The 15,715-nt window shown below is 49.2% G+C and overlaps 2 protein-coding genes across 3 annotated transcripts in view; one reads left to right on the forward strand and one right to left on the reverse strand.

Annotated features, from left to right (window-relative positions):
- Positions 1–11,461, forward strand: part of BAG1 (BAG cochaperone 1) — a 27,974-nt gene extending 16,513 nt beyond the window's left edge. Inside the window, exon 8 of one of the 2 annotated variants that reach the window (XM_066256922.1) lies at positions 8,915–11,461. The gene's annotated coding sequence lies outside the window, so the exon portion shown is untranslated. The other variant, XM_066256925.1, reaches the window with a different exon arrangement.
- On the reverse strand, positions 2,100–11,623 carry SPINK4 (serine peptidase inhibitor Kazal type 4). The gene is made up of 4 exons (XM_066256926.1): positions 11,468–11,623; positions 6,678–6,718; positions 4,770–4,882; positions 2,100–2,237 (listed from the first exon to the last, which is right to left on the reverse strand). The coding sequence occupies exons 1-4, from the start codon at positions 11,526–11,528 to the stop codon at positions 2,192–2,194; spliced, it is 261 nt and encodes an 86-aa protein (XP_066113023.1). The 5' UTR covers positions 11,529–11,623; the 3' UTR covers positions 2,100–2,191.
- Positions 11,624–15,715: the final 4,092 nt, after the last annotated feature.

Here is a 15,715-nt window from a genome sequence, read left to right on the forward strand (position 1 = left end):
CATGCGTCCCACGTAGAGCAGAGACTTTTAGATGTTATGAATATTCACTCCTACAGTAAGTGAACCCCTAATTCTCAGCTTAGCATATGGCCAACCAACTAAAAAGTATATTTCCCACTCTCCTCGTGCTAGCATGAACAAGAGAAGACTACATCTAGCTAATAAGATATAAATAATTTGTACATCTTATGGGAAGCATCTTCAGAGGCAGTAGTTTGCCCTTTCTTCCTTTCTGAGCACAGTAATGTAGACATGATGGCTGGGTTTGGAGCAGCTGTCTTGGACCTTGAAGTAGTAACTGATGAGGATGGCAGAGTAGCAATATAGGAGCATGGAGTTGGCTAACTGCAAAGGTCTATGTGAGAAATGAACTTCTATTTAAGCCATGGTTACTTTTTGCTCTCTCAGAGCCAAAATCAATCTTAATATATTTTATTTATTTATTTTACAGAGGCAGAGATAGGCAAGGACAGACAGACAGGAATGGAGAGAGATGAGAAGCATCAATCATTAGTTTTTCGTTGCGCATTGCGACTTCTTAGTTGTTCATTGATTGCTTTCTCATATGTGCCTTGACCGCGGGCCTTCAGCAGACCGAGTAACCCCTCGCTGGAGCCAGCAACCTTGGGTGCAAGCTGGTGAGCTTTTTTGCTCAAGCCAGATGAGCCTGCGCTCAAGCTGGTGACCTCAGGGTCTCGAACTTGGGTCCTTCCGCGTCCCAGTCCGACGCTCTATCCACTGCGCCACCACCTGGTCAGGCCAAAATCAATCTTATATTATCCATGTACAGGTGGGAAACTTGAGTTTCTGTTGTCAGTAGCAATGGAAGGGCCTATAGCTGACTTCCCAGTCACTATAGTTGTGGATTCTTCAGCAGCAATTCCTGCTTGGGTTCCCATTTCTGTGGTTTAAGGAATATTGGTTCCTGCCTTCCCTACCTTCACTCTTCTCTCAAACCTTGGTGTGTGTGTTTCTCACAGAGAATTTTCTGCCTTGTCTGCCCACCCTAGAGCAGGAAATGCTCCCGCCTGGCCAGGCCCCTCCACACTCTTTCCCCTACTGCCATTATCAAGAGGTAGGTTCCTCCTGTAGGCATTGGCCTAAAGAGAGGGTAATTGACATTTACCATAGGCTGGGCCTCTATAGTCAGATTTCTGAATGCTGTGTGTTCCTGTGAGCCATTGTGTGAGTGCATGTGTGCTGTTTGTACCTGGGGTTGTGCCTATAATATCAACATATTTAACAAGTAATCAGTGGATGCTGACCAAAAGAAAGCAGGGTCTGGAGTCATCCTGCTGTAGGTGGCCAGGTTGCAGAGGGACATCAAGGGCCTGGGAAGCAGCTGTTGTTTTTGTTTGTTTGTTTGTTTTTCAGAGAGAGGGATAGACAGGGACAGACAGACAGGAACGGAGAGAGATGAAAAGCATCAATCATTAGTTTTTTCGTTGCACATTGCAACACCTTAGTTGTTCATTGATAGCTTTCTCATATGTGCCTTGACCGCGGGTCTTCAGCAGACCAAGTAACCCCTTGCTGGAGCCAGCGACCCTGGGTCCAAGCTGGTGGGCTTTTGCTCAAACCAGATGAGCCCGCGCTCAAGCTGGCGACCTTGAGGTCTCGAACCTGGGTCCTTCCACATCCCAGTCCGACGCTCTATCCACTGTGCCACCACCTGGTCAGGCGAGGGCAGCACCTGTTTTAAGTGTTACAAACCTAGTTCGATATTTTAACAAGCAGTTTAGTTGTACCGTTTATACTACCTGAATATCAGCTGTAGGTGTGTGTAAGAGACTTGGGTTGTGGGACCCTCACAAAGGCTTTGAAGCTGGACCATACACCCTGGCAGTGGCAGAGGGTATAGGTCTTACCTAGGTTCTTGGCCTCAGGCAGGCCGGAGCACTAGGCAGAGAGAGTCCTAAGGCCAGGGGCTGACCTCTCAGAACCCTGACCTCAGAAAGGGAAAAAATATCTGAGATCTCTAAGGGCATGTGTGACAGGGTTGAGGAACACTGGAGCAGTGGGAAGGACATCAGTTTCAGAGTAAGGAAGGATGGGGACAGATCCTCCCCAGAGTCCCCAAAGATACTGGCTCACTTGGCTGGGTTGGGCTGGACCTTTATTTCACATCACATCCTTCTCACTCCCACCACTATTCTCCTGAAGCTCCGTGGCTCACGAGGTTCCTGTGGAATCAGCATCTGTCATCCTTCACAATCTGGATGTCCTGTTTGGTTTTCCTAGGATCACAGGAGACAGGGGTGAGGCCATCTCCTCAGGAACTGTAATGTACCCTTCAAGGATTTTGGCACAGCCTATCCAGCACCCTTCTGAGCCCTACCCACCCACTCAGCATACAGTACAGAGCAGATCCCAGGGGTGCCTGGGCATATCTTTCTACAGTGTTTTCCTCTTGCGCACCCTCCCCTGGGAGATTTCAGCGTCTGGGGTTTCGAGCACCACTGCATGCTGATGGTTGCAAATCTGTCTCTGGTCTGGACTTTGTCCTAAACTCTAGCCATATCTCTACTAAGATGTGTCAGAGGCTCAAGCTCAACTGTCCACAGACATCATCACCCCACAAACTTGCTACATCCCCTCATTCTTTATCTTGTGGCACCATGTGCCACCAGCCACCCAAGCCCACAAGTTAGAAACCAACATGTTGTTTTTTCTTCCTCCCTGTTCCCATCATCCCTCACATCCAGTCTCACAGCCTGTCAATTCTCTACCCATATAACCATGAGTATTAATTCATTATCTTTCTCTAAGTTAGGACTGTCCTGCTGTCCCTGCACATCTGTGTAGAGCAGGGGTCTCAAACTCAACTCAGCATGTGGGCTGCAGAGCAAGATCACAGCCGTTCGGCGGGCCGCACTAGGTCTACAAAAGGCAACTGTTATGCAACACTTTTCTCACTGCAGTTGAAAACAAAAAAAAATCAGTACAACAAGCACAATTGTACATGCAGTTTACTCAGTGTCACAAAACGACCAGAAACTGTAGTTCACATCACAACTGCTGTTAACTAAGCTAATATCTAGCTAGGATGCTAGAGAAATGAAAAATACAAGTAGGCCCCTAGGCTTACTTAATTTTATCCAAAATATTTTGAACTTCGTGGATTAGTCTGCAGGCTGCACAAAATTGTTCGGCGGGCCGCATGCGGCCCGCAGGCAGCAAGTTTGAGACCCCTGGTGTAGAGTGTTGTAGCTTTAAGAGACTTTCTTCTTTTCTATGATCTCACTTAGTTCTGGTAAGCTCAAGGGTATTATTATTATTATTATTATTATTATATTTTTCTGAAGCTGGAAACGGGAAGCAGTCAGACAGACTCCCGCATACCCCCGACCAGGATCCACCCGGCACACCCACCAGGGGGCGACGCTCTGTCCATCCAGGGCGTCACTCTGTTGCGACCAGAGCCACTCTAGCGCCTGAGGCAGAGGCCATGGAGCCGTCCCCAGTGCCCGGGCCATCTTTGCTCCAATGGAGCCTTGGCTGCGGGAGGGGAAGAGAGAGACGGAGAGGAAGGAGAGGGGGAGGGGTGGAGAAACAGATGGGCGCTTCTCCTGTGTGCCCTGGCCAGGAATCGAGCCCGGGACTTCCGCACGCCAGGCCGATGCTCTACCACTGAGCCAACCAGCCCGGGCTCAAGGGTCTTATTAATGAAGTCGTGAGACCAGATGGGTGATCTGATGTACCAAGGTCATTTTTTGGCACTGCCCACCTCTCTAGACTTATTTATTGCCTCTTTTGTGCTCTTTAAACTTTATACTCCAGCATATCCTCAAATATAAACTTTTTCTTCTATATCTTTCCAAACTTAATTGTCTACTTGGAATTATCTTCCCTTGTTTCTTGTTTTCCTAGCTAATTTCTACATATCCTTCAAGGCCAGGTAGTCTTCTCTGCCCTTGCCCTGTGAACCCTGTGCACTCCCGTCTGAGCCCTTTAGCATTCTGTGTTGCAATCGGCTAACCATCAGCTTGGCTTCCCCCCTAGACTGTATGCTCCAGGAGGCCAGTGATGCTGTCTAGCTTTTATATATATGTATATATATTCCCCCTCCCCCAAAATCAGAAGTGAGGAGGTGAGGCAGTCAGACTAGATTCCCCCATGTGCCCGACCGGGATCCACCCAGCATGCCCACCAGGGGGCGATGCTCCACTGCGGCCAGAGCCATTCCAGCGCCTGAGGTGGAGGCTACGGAGCTGTCCTCAGTGCTGGACCAACTTTGCTCCAATGGAGCTTTGCCTGCAGGAGGGGAAGTGAGAGATAGAGAAGAGGGAGAAGGAGAAGGGTGGAGAAGTGATGGGCACTTCTCCTGTGTGCCCTGGCTGGGAATCGAACACGAGACTTCCACATGTGGAGTCAACGCTCTACTGTTGAGCCAACCAGCAGGGCCTGTCTAGCTAATAATTATGCCCTGTTTTATCCCAACTGCCTAGCATATGCAGATGTTCAATAAATAATTGTTGGTTCAATGAATAAGTGAACAAATGAGGTCCCTAGTCAGTTAGGGTCAGAGCAAGGAAAAGAACCCAGGGTTTCTGCCCTCCCAACTCTCCACCAGCTGTGGCTTTCTGCTTGGAACCATGTGCATGAATTACACTTGTACTCATTCTGTTAGGGGCAAATGTTAGAGGACTCTTCCCTGGTCAAGTATGTGAAGGAAGAGGCTAGTCATGGTCTTGCTTCTTTCAGACTTGTGTGCACCAGAGATGGGGCCCATACAAGCAAACGCAGGGGAAAGTGGGAAGTAGACTTACATCCGGGCTAAGCAAAGCTGGCATTCGTTGTCATATGTGACCCCGTCAGTGCCACAGACCAGGTTAGATGACTGGGAACAGTCTGGAGACTCCGCCATATGCTCACAGATGGGCTGTGAAAGACAAGATGGGAGGGAGGGCACTTGGTGAGTCAGAGGCAGTGAGGAGGAGCCCAGGGACTCTGCTTGGAGCCAGAGGGGACCCAAGGAGGAGCCAGATTCAAGAAGGCTACAGTGAGCATGAAACCAATCACTCAGGACCCCTTGGCATATTTGCTTGTGTATGCGTGCATGACTGTGTGTGGCTGTGGCTGTGTGCATTAGTGTGTACCTGTCTGCTGAGCCCAAGTATGCAGACATCCAAGTGTTTGCCTGTTTTTATGTCTGTGTGTGGAGTGAGTATGTGCCCACAAGCTCCTGAGGGCGGGTTTGTATACTACTTAGAGGGTCTAACTGGACTCTCTGCTGCTGGCCCTATTGAGGGACCCAGGAGATAGAACCACCTACTACTCCCAGGAAGTCCCTTCTCCCCTGGGGCTTTTGAACTCACCTTGGCCTGCATGACCTATCCAGTCCCTAGTGGAGGAAGACTGGAGAAAGAAGACAGGGCTTGGGACGTAAATTGAAGCTCACTCTGAAAGGGTTTCAGGTCAGGCTCAGAACTAATTCAAGATGGCATCAGGGCCTGGGATAGGGATAGGGCTGGGGAGGCAATGTGGTGTAGCAGTAAAGGCCCTATGCTCTAGAGACCTGAGTTCTGCACAGATTAGCTGTGTAAACTTGGATGAGCTATGTTGACTATTTGAGCCTATGTTTCTTCATCTGCAAATACTCTAAATAATAGTTTTCTCACATAGGGTTAACTGAAATAATGTATGTAAAGTGCCTGACCCTCTGTCTGGCACAGAGCAAGTGGGGTTGGTTCTGAGGGGCTGACAGTGAAGATGCTGAGGCTGCTGGTTGGGAAGGTGGCTTTGAGCCTCTTATTCACCTATGTGAACCATGAGTTGAGGATCTCAAGGAGGATACCACCACTGCCTTCAGATCCCTGGGGACACCAGGCCCAAAACCAAGGTAGAATCAGGGTTCAGGGACAACTTGGTGGCTACTCATCAGAGTGAAGGGGTGGATGGTAGGGTGTGGTTGTGGGAGGCTGGCACCTCCATAGGCCATTTATTGGGCTAGGGTCAGTTTTTTGGCCTGAACCCTGTGGCCTGTCCATCTACACTATACAAAGCAGAGAGAGCACTTGATCCTGCTGAGCCTGGGCAGGGGGATTGCACTGCTGGCAGGGGCCTTGGAGACCAGTTTGGGGCAGATCTCTTTTTTTGTTTCTTTGTTTTTTTACAGAGACAGAGAGAGAGTCAGAGGGATAGATAGGGACAGACAGGAATGGAGAGAGATAAGAAACTTTAATCATCAGTTTTTTGTTGTAACACCTTAGTTGTTCATTGATTGCTTTCTCATATGTGCCTTGACTGTTCAGCAGACCAAGTAACCCCTTGCTTGAGCCAGCGACCTTGGGTCCAAGCTGGTGAGCTTTGCTCAAACCAGATGAGCCCGTGCTCAAGCTGGCGACCTCGGGGTCTTAAACCTGGGTCCACTGCATCCCAGTCTGATGCTCTATCCACTGCGCCACCACCTGGTCAGGCTGGGGCAGATCTCTTGAGGGCCTTGATGCCAGGTTTGGGACTTTGGCAAAGGGGCTGGACCTGCTCAGCCTGGGAGGGCTAGCCTGGGGAACATGCAAGTTCAGAATACCACCCTGGCCACCATGAAGCCATGCGAGAACAGAGGTGTAAAAAAAACAACAACAACGCTGCTTTTCCAGCATGGACAGGAGGGCTCCCCTCTGCAAAGGGAAGGCACAAGAGCACCCCAGGGCCAGGACTGCAGGCGGCGGCCTTACCATTCTTGAGAAAACCAGCTTTCCTGCTGACACTGGCATTTCTGAAAGGCAGAACAGCAAGAATTAGGTGATGTTGGTGTAGGCCTCAGGTCCAGGGGTCTGAGGACTGTTCTAGCCACTAGCCAATCTCAATTCCTTAAGGAAAGGTAGCCAGTCACCAAGCAATAGGGCTCCCAGAAAGCTGATGTGATCTTGGGTTACGTGAATGGAGACAGAAAGTCTAGGATTAGGAACAGTCCAGCTCTGGCCTGATAGCTCATTTGGTTAGAGATTTTTTTTTTTTTTTGTATTTTTCCGAAGCTAAAAACGAGGAGAGACAGTCAGACAGACTCCCGCATGCACCCGACCGGGATCCACCCGGCACGCCCACCAGGGGGCGACGCTCTGCCCACCAGGGGGCGATGCTCTGCCCCTCCGGGCGTCGCTCTGCCATGACCAGAGCCACTCTAGCGCCTGGGGCAGAGGCCAAGGAGCCATCCCCAGCTCCCGGGCCATCTTTGCTCCAATGGAGCCTCGGCTGCGGGAGGGGAAGAGAGAGACAGAGAGGAAAGAGAGGGGAAGGGGTGGAGAAGCAGATGTATGCCCTGGCCGGGAATCGAACCCGGGACTTCCGCACGCCGGGCCGACGCTCTACCACTGAGCCAATTGGCCAGGGCCTTGGTTAGAGATTTGTCCCAAAGCACAAAGGTTGCATGTTTGATCCCCAGTCAGGGCACATTCAGGAACAGATCTAGGTTTCTATCTTTTTTTCCTCTCTCTCTAAAATACAGTAAATTAAAAAAAACAATAGAATTAGGAACAATCTAGCCTGTTCCTTAGTTAAATTCCACTGGAATTATGTCCCATGTGATAATAAAAATAACAATTCAACCTGACCAGGCAGTGGCGCAGTGGATAGAGCATTAGACTGGGACATGGAGGACCCAGGTTCGAAACCCCAAGGTCACCAGCTTGAGCCCAAGGTCGCTGGCCTGAGCAAGGGGTCACTCAGTCCGCTGTATCCCCCCAGTCAAGGCACATATGAGAAAGCAATAAATTAACAACTAAGATGCTGCAACAAAGAATTGACGCTTCTCATCTCTCCCTTCTTGTCTGTCCCTATCTGTCCTTCTCTCTGTCTCTCTCTGCCTCTGTCACCAAAATAATAATAATAATAATAATAATAATAATTCAGTCAGTTTGTGCCAAGCACTGAGAATACATGACTTCACACCTCTCTCACTACTTGTAACAGAGGAGAGGAGACAGCAGTGGATGTTGTGGTCTCTACCTAGACCCCACCTGCAGGACTGAGGGACTCATTTCCTCAGCTGCTGAGAGTATTGGCTACTTTGAAGAACTGACTTCAGAGAATGGGGCTACCTCACTCAAGGTCACATCCCCTACCCAGGAAGAGATGTGGATACAACAGTTGAACCCCTTGTCTCTGCTCAGAACAAGGCTGAAGGGCCTCCCAAGCTCCATATCTCCTCATAGGATCCTCAGAGGCCTTTGTTGCACTGCACTGCAGTCAACATCCCTCATGGGTGTTACCCCCATGATCACTCCTCATAAACTGTGTGCAGATCTTATCTGTTTCCTGGGGAACTCGACTGACCTATGGAGGAGGCTCAGAGGTAAAGCAACACAGTTTATTAAAGTCAGAGCTAGGATTTGCACATGGATCTATCACTCCCCAACCTGGCTCTTCCCACACACATAGGTGTGCCCGATGGCCCCCCAAGATCTGAATGAAGTGCTTACAGGACCTGAGCAAACTGTGATGTGACTGGCGAGTGTGATGGGTAGATGAGGAGCCATGTGGTGGAGGAAAGGTTTATGTAAAACGGAGAAGGGTAAGATGCTTCCTAAAATCTCTGAAGGACTGCTTGAGGCCAAGGGAGAGATGAACTCTTCTCACCCTCCTAGGGCAGAGCCCATCTGTACAAGGAGGCTTCAGGGAGGAAGGTTTGGATTCCAGAATGTTCTCTCAGTGAGAGCTATGCCTCAGTGAGGGGCACTGTCTCCAGAAGTGGAGTTCTCCGTCATTAGAGGTATACAAGGCATTGTGGTTTAGCTTCTCTTGGGAGATTTCCAACATAGAGAGGGAAAACAGAACTGAGACTAAGTGACCTCTGGTGTGCTGTTTAAGTCTGGTGTTGGGCATCAAAATGCAAATCTAGTCTTGTCTCCATACTGCTCAAAACCTTCCTTGTTGTAATTGCCAGAACTGGAAATTACCAAATGTCTTTCAACAGGAGGCTGGATAAACGGACACACACATGCAGTGGGTACAACTCAGCAATAAAAATGAGCAAACAACTGATACTACAACAACATGGCTGAATCTCAAACACGGCTGAGCCAAAGAAGCCAGATACAAAAGACTACATACTATGTGGAGGGGGCACCTTGGGCCAAGGTCAAAGGCAGCCTGGGGATTAATGCAACTTTCTATGTGACATTCTAGAACAGGCCAAATCAATGTATGATGGAACCGAGAGCAGTGGTTGCTTCTGTGGGGTGGGTGAGAGTGGAGATTGACATAGAAAATTCTGGGGTAATAGAAATGTTCTGTATCTTGATAGGGGTTGCACAGTTATTTTTTAAAATTTATTTTAAGGAGAGAAGAAGGGGGAAGGAGAAAGAGAGAGAAATGTCATCTTGTTCTACTTATTTATGCATTTGTTGGTTGATTTCTTGTATGTGCCCTGACTGGGATTTAAACCCAGAACCTTGGTGTACTGGATTGGGACAATGCTCTAACCAATTGAGCTACCTGGCCAGGTCTTGGTTACACAGTTATGTGTATTGTCAAAACTTATTGAGTAAAATTCATTAAGGGATAAGATTTTTGCATTTTATCATAACTGCTAGGGGACAAAAAAGCATTAAAAAAATATAAAGCCCTCCCATGGCTGCCTGTCATGATCACTAAGCTCCTTCATTTTATGTTTAGCCCCTTCATGAGCTGCTCCCGAATTTCCTCCTAGACTCACTTCCTAGTGCACCTCTCCATGTCCCTACACCCCAGCTAGTCCTCTCAGTACTCGTCCTTGAACAGGCTCTGCTTTGGCTCAAACTTTTCTCTCTGCCTGAAATGTCCTTATTATATTGACTCAGCCTTTAAAAATTTTTTTTTTTTTTACAGAGAAAGAGTCAGAGAGAGGGATAGATAGGGATAGACAGACAGGAATGGAGAAAGATGAGAAGCATCAATCATCAGTTTTTCATTGTGGCACTTTAGTTGTTCATTGATTGCTTTCTCATATGTGCCTTGACCGTGAGGCTACAGCAGACCGAGTAACCCCTTGCTTAAGCCAGCAACCTTGGGTCCAAGCTGGTGAGCTTTGCTCAAACCAGATGAGCCCATGCTCAAGCTGGCGACCTCGGGCTCTTGAACCTGGGTCCTTCTCATCCCAGTCCGACGCTCTATCCACTGCGCCACTGCCTGGTCAGGCCCTGAAACTTTCTTATTCCAGATATCCACATGGCTTACTCTCTCACCTCCTTTAAGCTTTGTTCAAACATCAGCCTCTGAGGGAAGACTCCCCTGACTTATCATTACAACCCCATTTCAATCCTCATCACCCTGACCCATGTTTTTTCCCTTAGCCTTTTTTTTTTTTTTTTTTTTTTCTGAAGCTGGAAACGGGGAGAGACAGTCAGACAGACTCCCGCATGCGCCCAACCGGGATCCACCCGGCACGCCCACCAGGGGCGACGCTCTGCCTCTCCGGGGCTTCGCTCTGCCGCAACCAGAGCCACTCTAGCGCCTGGGGCAGAGGCCAAGGAGCCATCCCCAGCGCCCGGGACATTTTTGCTCCAATGGAGCTTTGGCTGTGGGAGGGGAAGAGAGAGAGACAGAGAGGAAGGGGAGGGGGTTGGAGAAGCAAATGGGCGCTTCTCCTATGTGCCCTGGCCGGGAATCGAACCCGGGTCCCCCGCACGCCAGCCCGACGCTCTACCGCTGAGCCAACCGGCCAGGGCCCCTTAGCCTTTATCATCTTCTAACATACTATTTAACATACATTATACCTGTCTTGTTTATTGTCTATTCCCCCCCCCCCCCCAACCCATTGCTCAAGCCAGTGACCTTGGGTCTAAGCTGGTGAGCTTTGCTCAAACCAGATGAGCCCGCACTCAAGCTGGTGACCTTGGGGTCTCAAACCTGGGTCCTCCACATCCGACGGTCTATCCTCTGCACCACCGCCTGGTCAGGCTCACTGATATGTCTTATCGACCCAGAACAATGCCTTATACACATATGTGAGTCTGCAGAGGTGCCCCAGGCCCTGATGAGGCCCTACTACAGCTGTATGTGACCAATCCAAGGCAAATGCTCCTAGGAAGAGGGCTCCCATGTGCTCACATAGCTGCACTCAGTCCCACAGTGATAGCCTGTCAGAGTAGATGAAAGCTCAGAGGACTCAGGCCAGGCTTCCTTCAGGACCCCCCACTCTGTAGCCAGCAGACTTTAATACCGCCCTTGAGATAGGCCTGCTCCTTTCTACCTCCTGATCGCTAGCCCAGTGGTTTGTTAATGTAGCTTTGAAGTAGAACAACGTCTTGCTTTATAACTGGAAAAATAAAGGGAATCCTTTCCAAGAAGGGATTTTTGCAATTATAGGCCAGAGTCAGGAGTTGAACCCAGATTTCCTTTTTCCTAGCCCAGGGCTTTCCCCACCATGGTGGAGGGGTACAGGAAAAAGTTACATGTCTCATAGGGTGCTCTAGGCCCAGCATCTGCCCCCACCCCAAGCTCACCTACCAATGCCAAGCCACAGAGAATCCAAGCTCTTCCCACTCACCCCTGTCCAGAATGAGAAGGGCAGACAGGGCCAAGGCGACCACCCACAGACGGACAGCCATGCTGATTCTGGGCAGATGTGGGTTCAGCTAGCCGAAGTCTGGGCCAGAGGAAGGATGGGGGCCTGTTTATAGTGTTCTTCCCTACCCTTATCTTATCTGGGGCCAGATGGAAAGGCTAGGAGCATCACCCAGAGTTCATCTCTGCACCCTGGCATCCGGAAAGGGCTTTCTCTGCACAAAGCTGCTGAGTTGTGGGGTGGGACTGTGGCTGTGGGGCTGGCAGGTTTTCAAAGTGAGGAAAAGTGGACAACTTACAAAGCTGATGCCAGGGCTGGAGCAAGGGAAAAAGAACTGACATAGAACAGAAACCACGTCAGAAGAGAGAGAGGAAGATAAAGGAGAGATAAAAGGCAGATCAGAAGGGGGAAAAAAACAACTGGAAGGTGGCAGGAGGCAGAGAAAAGGGGCTGGAGTCATGGATTCTTTTCCACGTGCCTCCACCAACCAATTTTGTGACCTCAGAAAAGCTACTTTTTTAACTGGGCCTCAGTTTACCCATGTACAAATTGGGGGTGATAATTCTGGCTCTGTCTCCTTCACAGGGCTGCTGTGAAGATAAAGTGGGGCTAGCAGATGGGAAAATATTTTTCAGGGTATGAAGTGAAGTAGAAGCCCTGGCCAGGTGGCTCAGTGATAGAGCATTGGCCCCAAGTGGATCCCGGTCGGGCACGTGTGGGAGTCTGTCTCTCTATACCTCCTTGCCCCTCATTTAATTGAAAAAAACCCACAAACCAGTATCTGAAACTACCCCATATTTATGCAATATATATGAATGAGATAAATTTTGTTATCTGCTTTCAAAGAATTTTGGATTTATTAAAAGAATAAAATTTTATTTACATATGTATTTCTCTCATTTATTTAGACAGTGATTTTCAGCTCCATCTACACATTAGATTTCCTAGGGGAGAATTAAAAACTACAAAACCTGGGCCTTAACTAAAAAATATTTGAATAAAAATTTTAGTGGTTTTTAAAAAATCTTTTTATTTAGAAAGATTTCAAGCTTACAGAATAGTTAAATGAGTCAATGGGGAGGATTCTTGTCCAAGAATAACCTCTTTGGGGTCCCAGGCAGCCAGGCAATCACCCTACAACCAATAGAAGCCCCAGATTTGCAGCCCAGCCCAGCCTGAGGTCCATGATTCAGCTTCAAGATCCCCATGCCCTCCTCAGGAACCTGCGGCTCTCAGATGCCTGAGGCAGGTGGCAGCTATCTTTCCATTGCTTAGCCAGGCAGAGCAAATATTTAATGATGATTTCCTGTCCTATAGCAAGAACATCATCCCATAAAGGGAGGGGAACTTTAAAGGTCATCTAGGTCCTGTCTCCATCTTTACTTAGGCCTTCCTAAAGCAGCCCCACTGGGAAGTTATCCTCCAGTGATGAGGAACTCACTACCTACTAGTTTCATTGTTGGTTGGCTTTGAACAGAGTCCTTCCTCACAAAAGAGGTCGGCTGCCCTGAGACTCCATGCTTCTGGGATGCTGTGAGCGAGCAAGGGAGATGTTGACACACAACAGACCCTGGAGGCAGGCCTGGGTCAGAGTGTCTGGTGCTTTCTGGCCAAGGGGCAAGGCTGCTTTCTTCTAGGCTGAGCCAACCCCTCCCTTACTATCCCCCTGCTCTGGCTTCTCTGGAGTGCAGAGAAGTATGGGTAGAGAGTCATGGACCAGGAGTGAGGCAATCTGGGTTTCTTCATTGCTTCAACAAATATTGTGTCTCCTAGATTTCATGCACTGTTCTAGTCACAGGGATTCAGCTGTGAATAAGACAGAAAGTCCCTGATCTTAAGGAGATATATTCTAGTGACAGACAACAAATAAATATAAAATAAGCACTTGATATATAGAAGAGAAATTAAGTGGCATAAGGGAAGAAAGTGACAAAGGGCAAGGAGGCTGCTCTTTTAGATAGTGACAGATGAGTAGAAAGGAGCAAGTCCTGAAGACCTGGGGGAACAGCCTGCCAAGCGGAAGAACTGCAAGTGCGAAGGTCCTGGGACAGGAACAAGCTTGGCATGCTCAGGAAGTAAATATCAAGCAGTCCATTATGGCTAGAGGAGAGTAAACAAGGGATTGAGTAGCAGGAGGTGAGGGCCAGCTCGTGCTCAGGTCCCAGCCCAGGCACCAACTTGGGTGAACTTCAGTGTGTCCCTTCCCCTCTTTGGGCCTGCCCACATGCTCCCACCAGAGAGGTAAGCACATGACCAACCAGCCCAAGTGGAGGACAGCAGTGAGGACCCCGGGGAGGAGAGAGTGAGGGGAGCCACTGTGATGCCAAGGAAGCGCCTTGATTGGAGATTCCTGGAATTAGGCAGCGTCCAAGCCTTAAAGGCCCTGGACACCTACACAAGTGCCCAGGCCTTTAAAACTGGGCTTGAGCAGGGGAGCAGGTGATTCCCATTGCCTGCTCCGCATCAGAATGAAGGCCAAGACGTGTGAGCTGGCTGAGCCAACACCCCCTAGCCTCATCCCGCAGTCTTCACGCTGCCTATTAAGACTTGGACTGGTGCCCAGCTCCTCCAGGAATACAGCCCCTCCTTGATGACAAAATACAGGATCCATTAGCTCTGAGTCATAAACCCTGCTGATGGGTGGAGGGAACAGTGGCCTTGTTTGACTAAAGATGGATGAGCTGAGCTCCAGCAGGCCCGGGTCTGCCAGATGGCACAGATAGTGCAGTCAGCTTGCCCCAGACTATCCCTGGCCCCTCAGCCCACATCCTGCTCCACCCTTTTTTGTCTCAAACCAGTGCAACTTGACTTGTAATTTTGCGAGTCTCATGTGGGAACAGTGGAGGACTAGAAAATAAACACAGAAAGAAAAAGGATGGGATCTCAAGGTCCCAGTGCCAAGCTGATTGCTTGCAAGAATGAGTCCCCCCCCCAAAGGCTTTATTTTTATAGTGTAAATAAAGCAGGGGTCCCCAAACTTTTTACACAGGGACCAGTTCACAGTCCCTCAGAACATTGGAGTGCCGGACTATTAAAAAAGCTATGAACAGGCCCTGGCCGGTTGGCTCAGTGGTAGAGTGTCGGCCTGGCGTGCAGGAGTCCCGGGTTCGATTCCTGGCCAGGGCACACAGGAGAAGCGCCCATCTGCTTGTCTCCCCTCCCCCCCCCCCCCCCCCCCCCCCCCGCAGCTAAGGCTCCATTGGAGCAAAGAAGGCCCGGGCGCTGAGGATGGCTCTGTGGCCTCTGCCTCAGGCGCTAGGATGGCTCTGGATGTGACAGAGCGACGCCCCAGAGGGGCAGAGCATCGCCCCCTGGTGGGCATGCCGAGTTGATCCTGGTCGGGCACATGCGGGAGTCTGACTGCCTCCCTGTTTCCAGCTTCGGAAAAATGAAAAAAAAAAAAAAAAAAAAAGCTATGAACAGATCCCTATGCACACTACACATATCTTATTTTAAAGGAAAAAAACAAAACAAAACGGGAACAAATACAATATTTAAAATAAAGAACAAGTAAATTTAAATCAACAAACTGAGCCTGACCAGGCAGTGGCGCAGTGGATAGAGCGTCAGACTGGGATGCAGAGGACCCAGGTTCAAGACCCCGAGGTCACCAGCTTGAGTGCGGGCTCATCTGGTTTGAGCAAAAGCTCACCAGCTTGGACCCAAGGTCGCTGGCTTGAGCAAGGGGTTACTCGGTCTGCTGAAGGCCTGCGGTCAAGGCACGTATGAGAAAGCAATCAATGAACAACTAAGGGGTCGCAATGCGCAACGAAAAACTAATGATTGATGCTTCTCATCTCTCCGTTCCTGTCTGTCCCTGCCTATTCCTCTCTCTGACTCTCCCTGTCTCTGTAAAAAAAAAAAAAAAAAAAAAAAAAATAAATAAATAAATAAATCAACAAACTGACCAGTATTTCAATGGGAACTATGCTCCTCTCACTGACCACCAATGAAAGAGGTGCCCCTTCAGGAAGTGCAGCCTCAGGGGGCCACATGCAGGCCATAGTTTGGGGACCCCTGGTGTAAAGCAAAGTTATTTTGCAAAACAAAGAGAACTCAGATGCAAAGTCACATTTCTGAGGCAAACCAAGAGTTGTCCCAAGTGCAGAAAACCCCCCACCATGCATAAAATAACATCTTAACTTCACAAAACAAAGGGTAAAAAGAAAACTGCCTCCAGTCTCTTCAAGAGACATGGGGGAGGGACATGGGGAATGGGATGAGTAGAAA

This window comes from Saccopteryx bilineata, chromosome 2 (genome assembly GCF_036850765.1).
Source record: "Saccopteryx bilineata isolate mSacBil1 chromosome 2, mSacBil1_pri_phased_curated, whole genome shotgun sequence".
Classification (NCBI taxonomy): Eukaryota; Metazoa; Chordata; class Mammalia; order Chiroptera; family Emballonuridae; genus Saccopteryx; species Saccopteryx bilineata.

Coding starts and splice junctions, on each gene's coding strand:
- SPINK4 (XM_066256926.1), bottom strand. CDS start 11,528: ATGGCTGTCCGTCTGTGGGTGGTCGCCTTGGCCCTGTCTGCCCTTCTC. Junction 6,719..11,467: donor CCTTCTCATTCTGGACAGGG/GTGAGTGGGAAG, acceptor TCTGCCTTTCAG/AAATGCCAGTGTCAGCAGGA. Junction 2,238..4,769: donor CAGCTTTGCTTAGCCCGGAT/GTAAGTCTACTT, acceptor CTGTGATCCTAG/GAAAACCAAACAGGACATCC.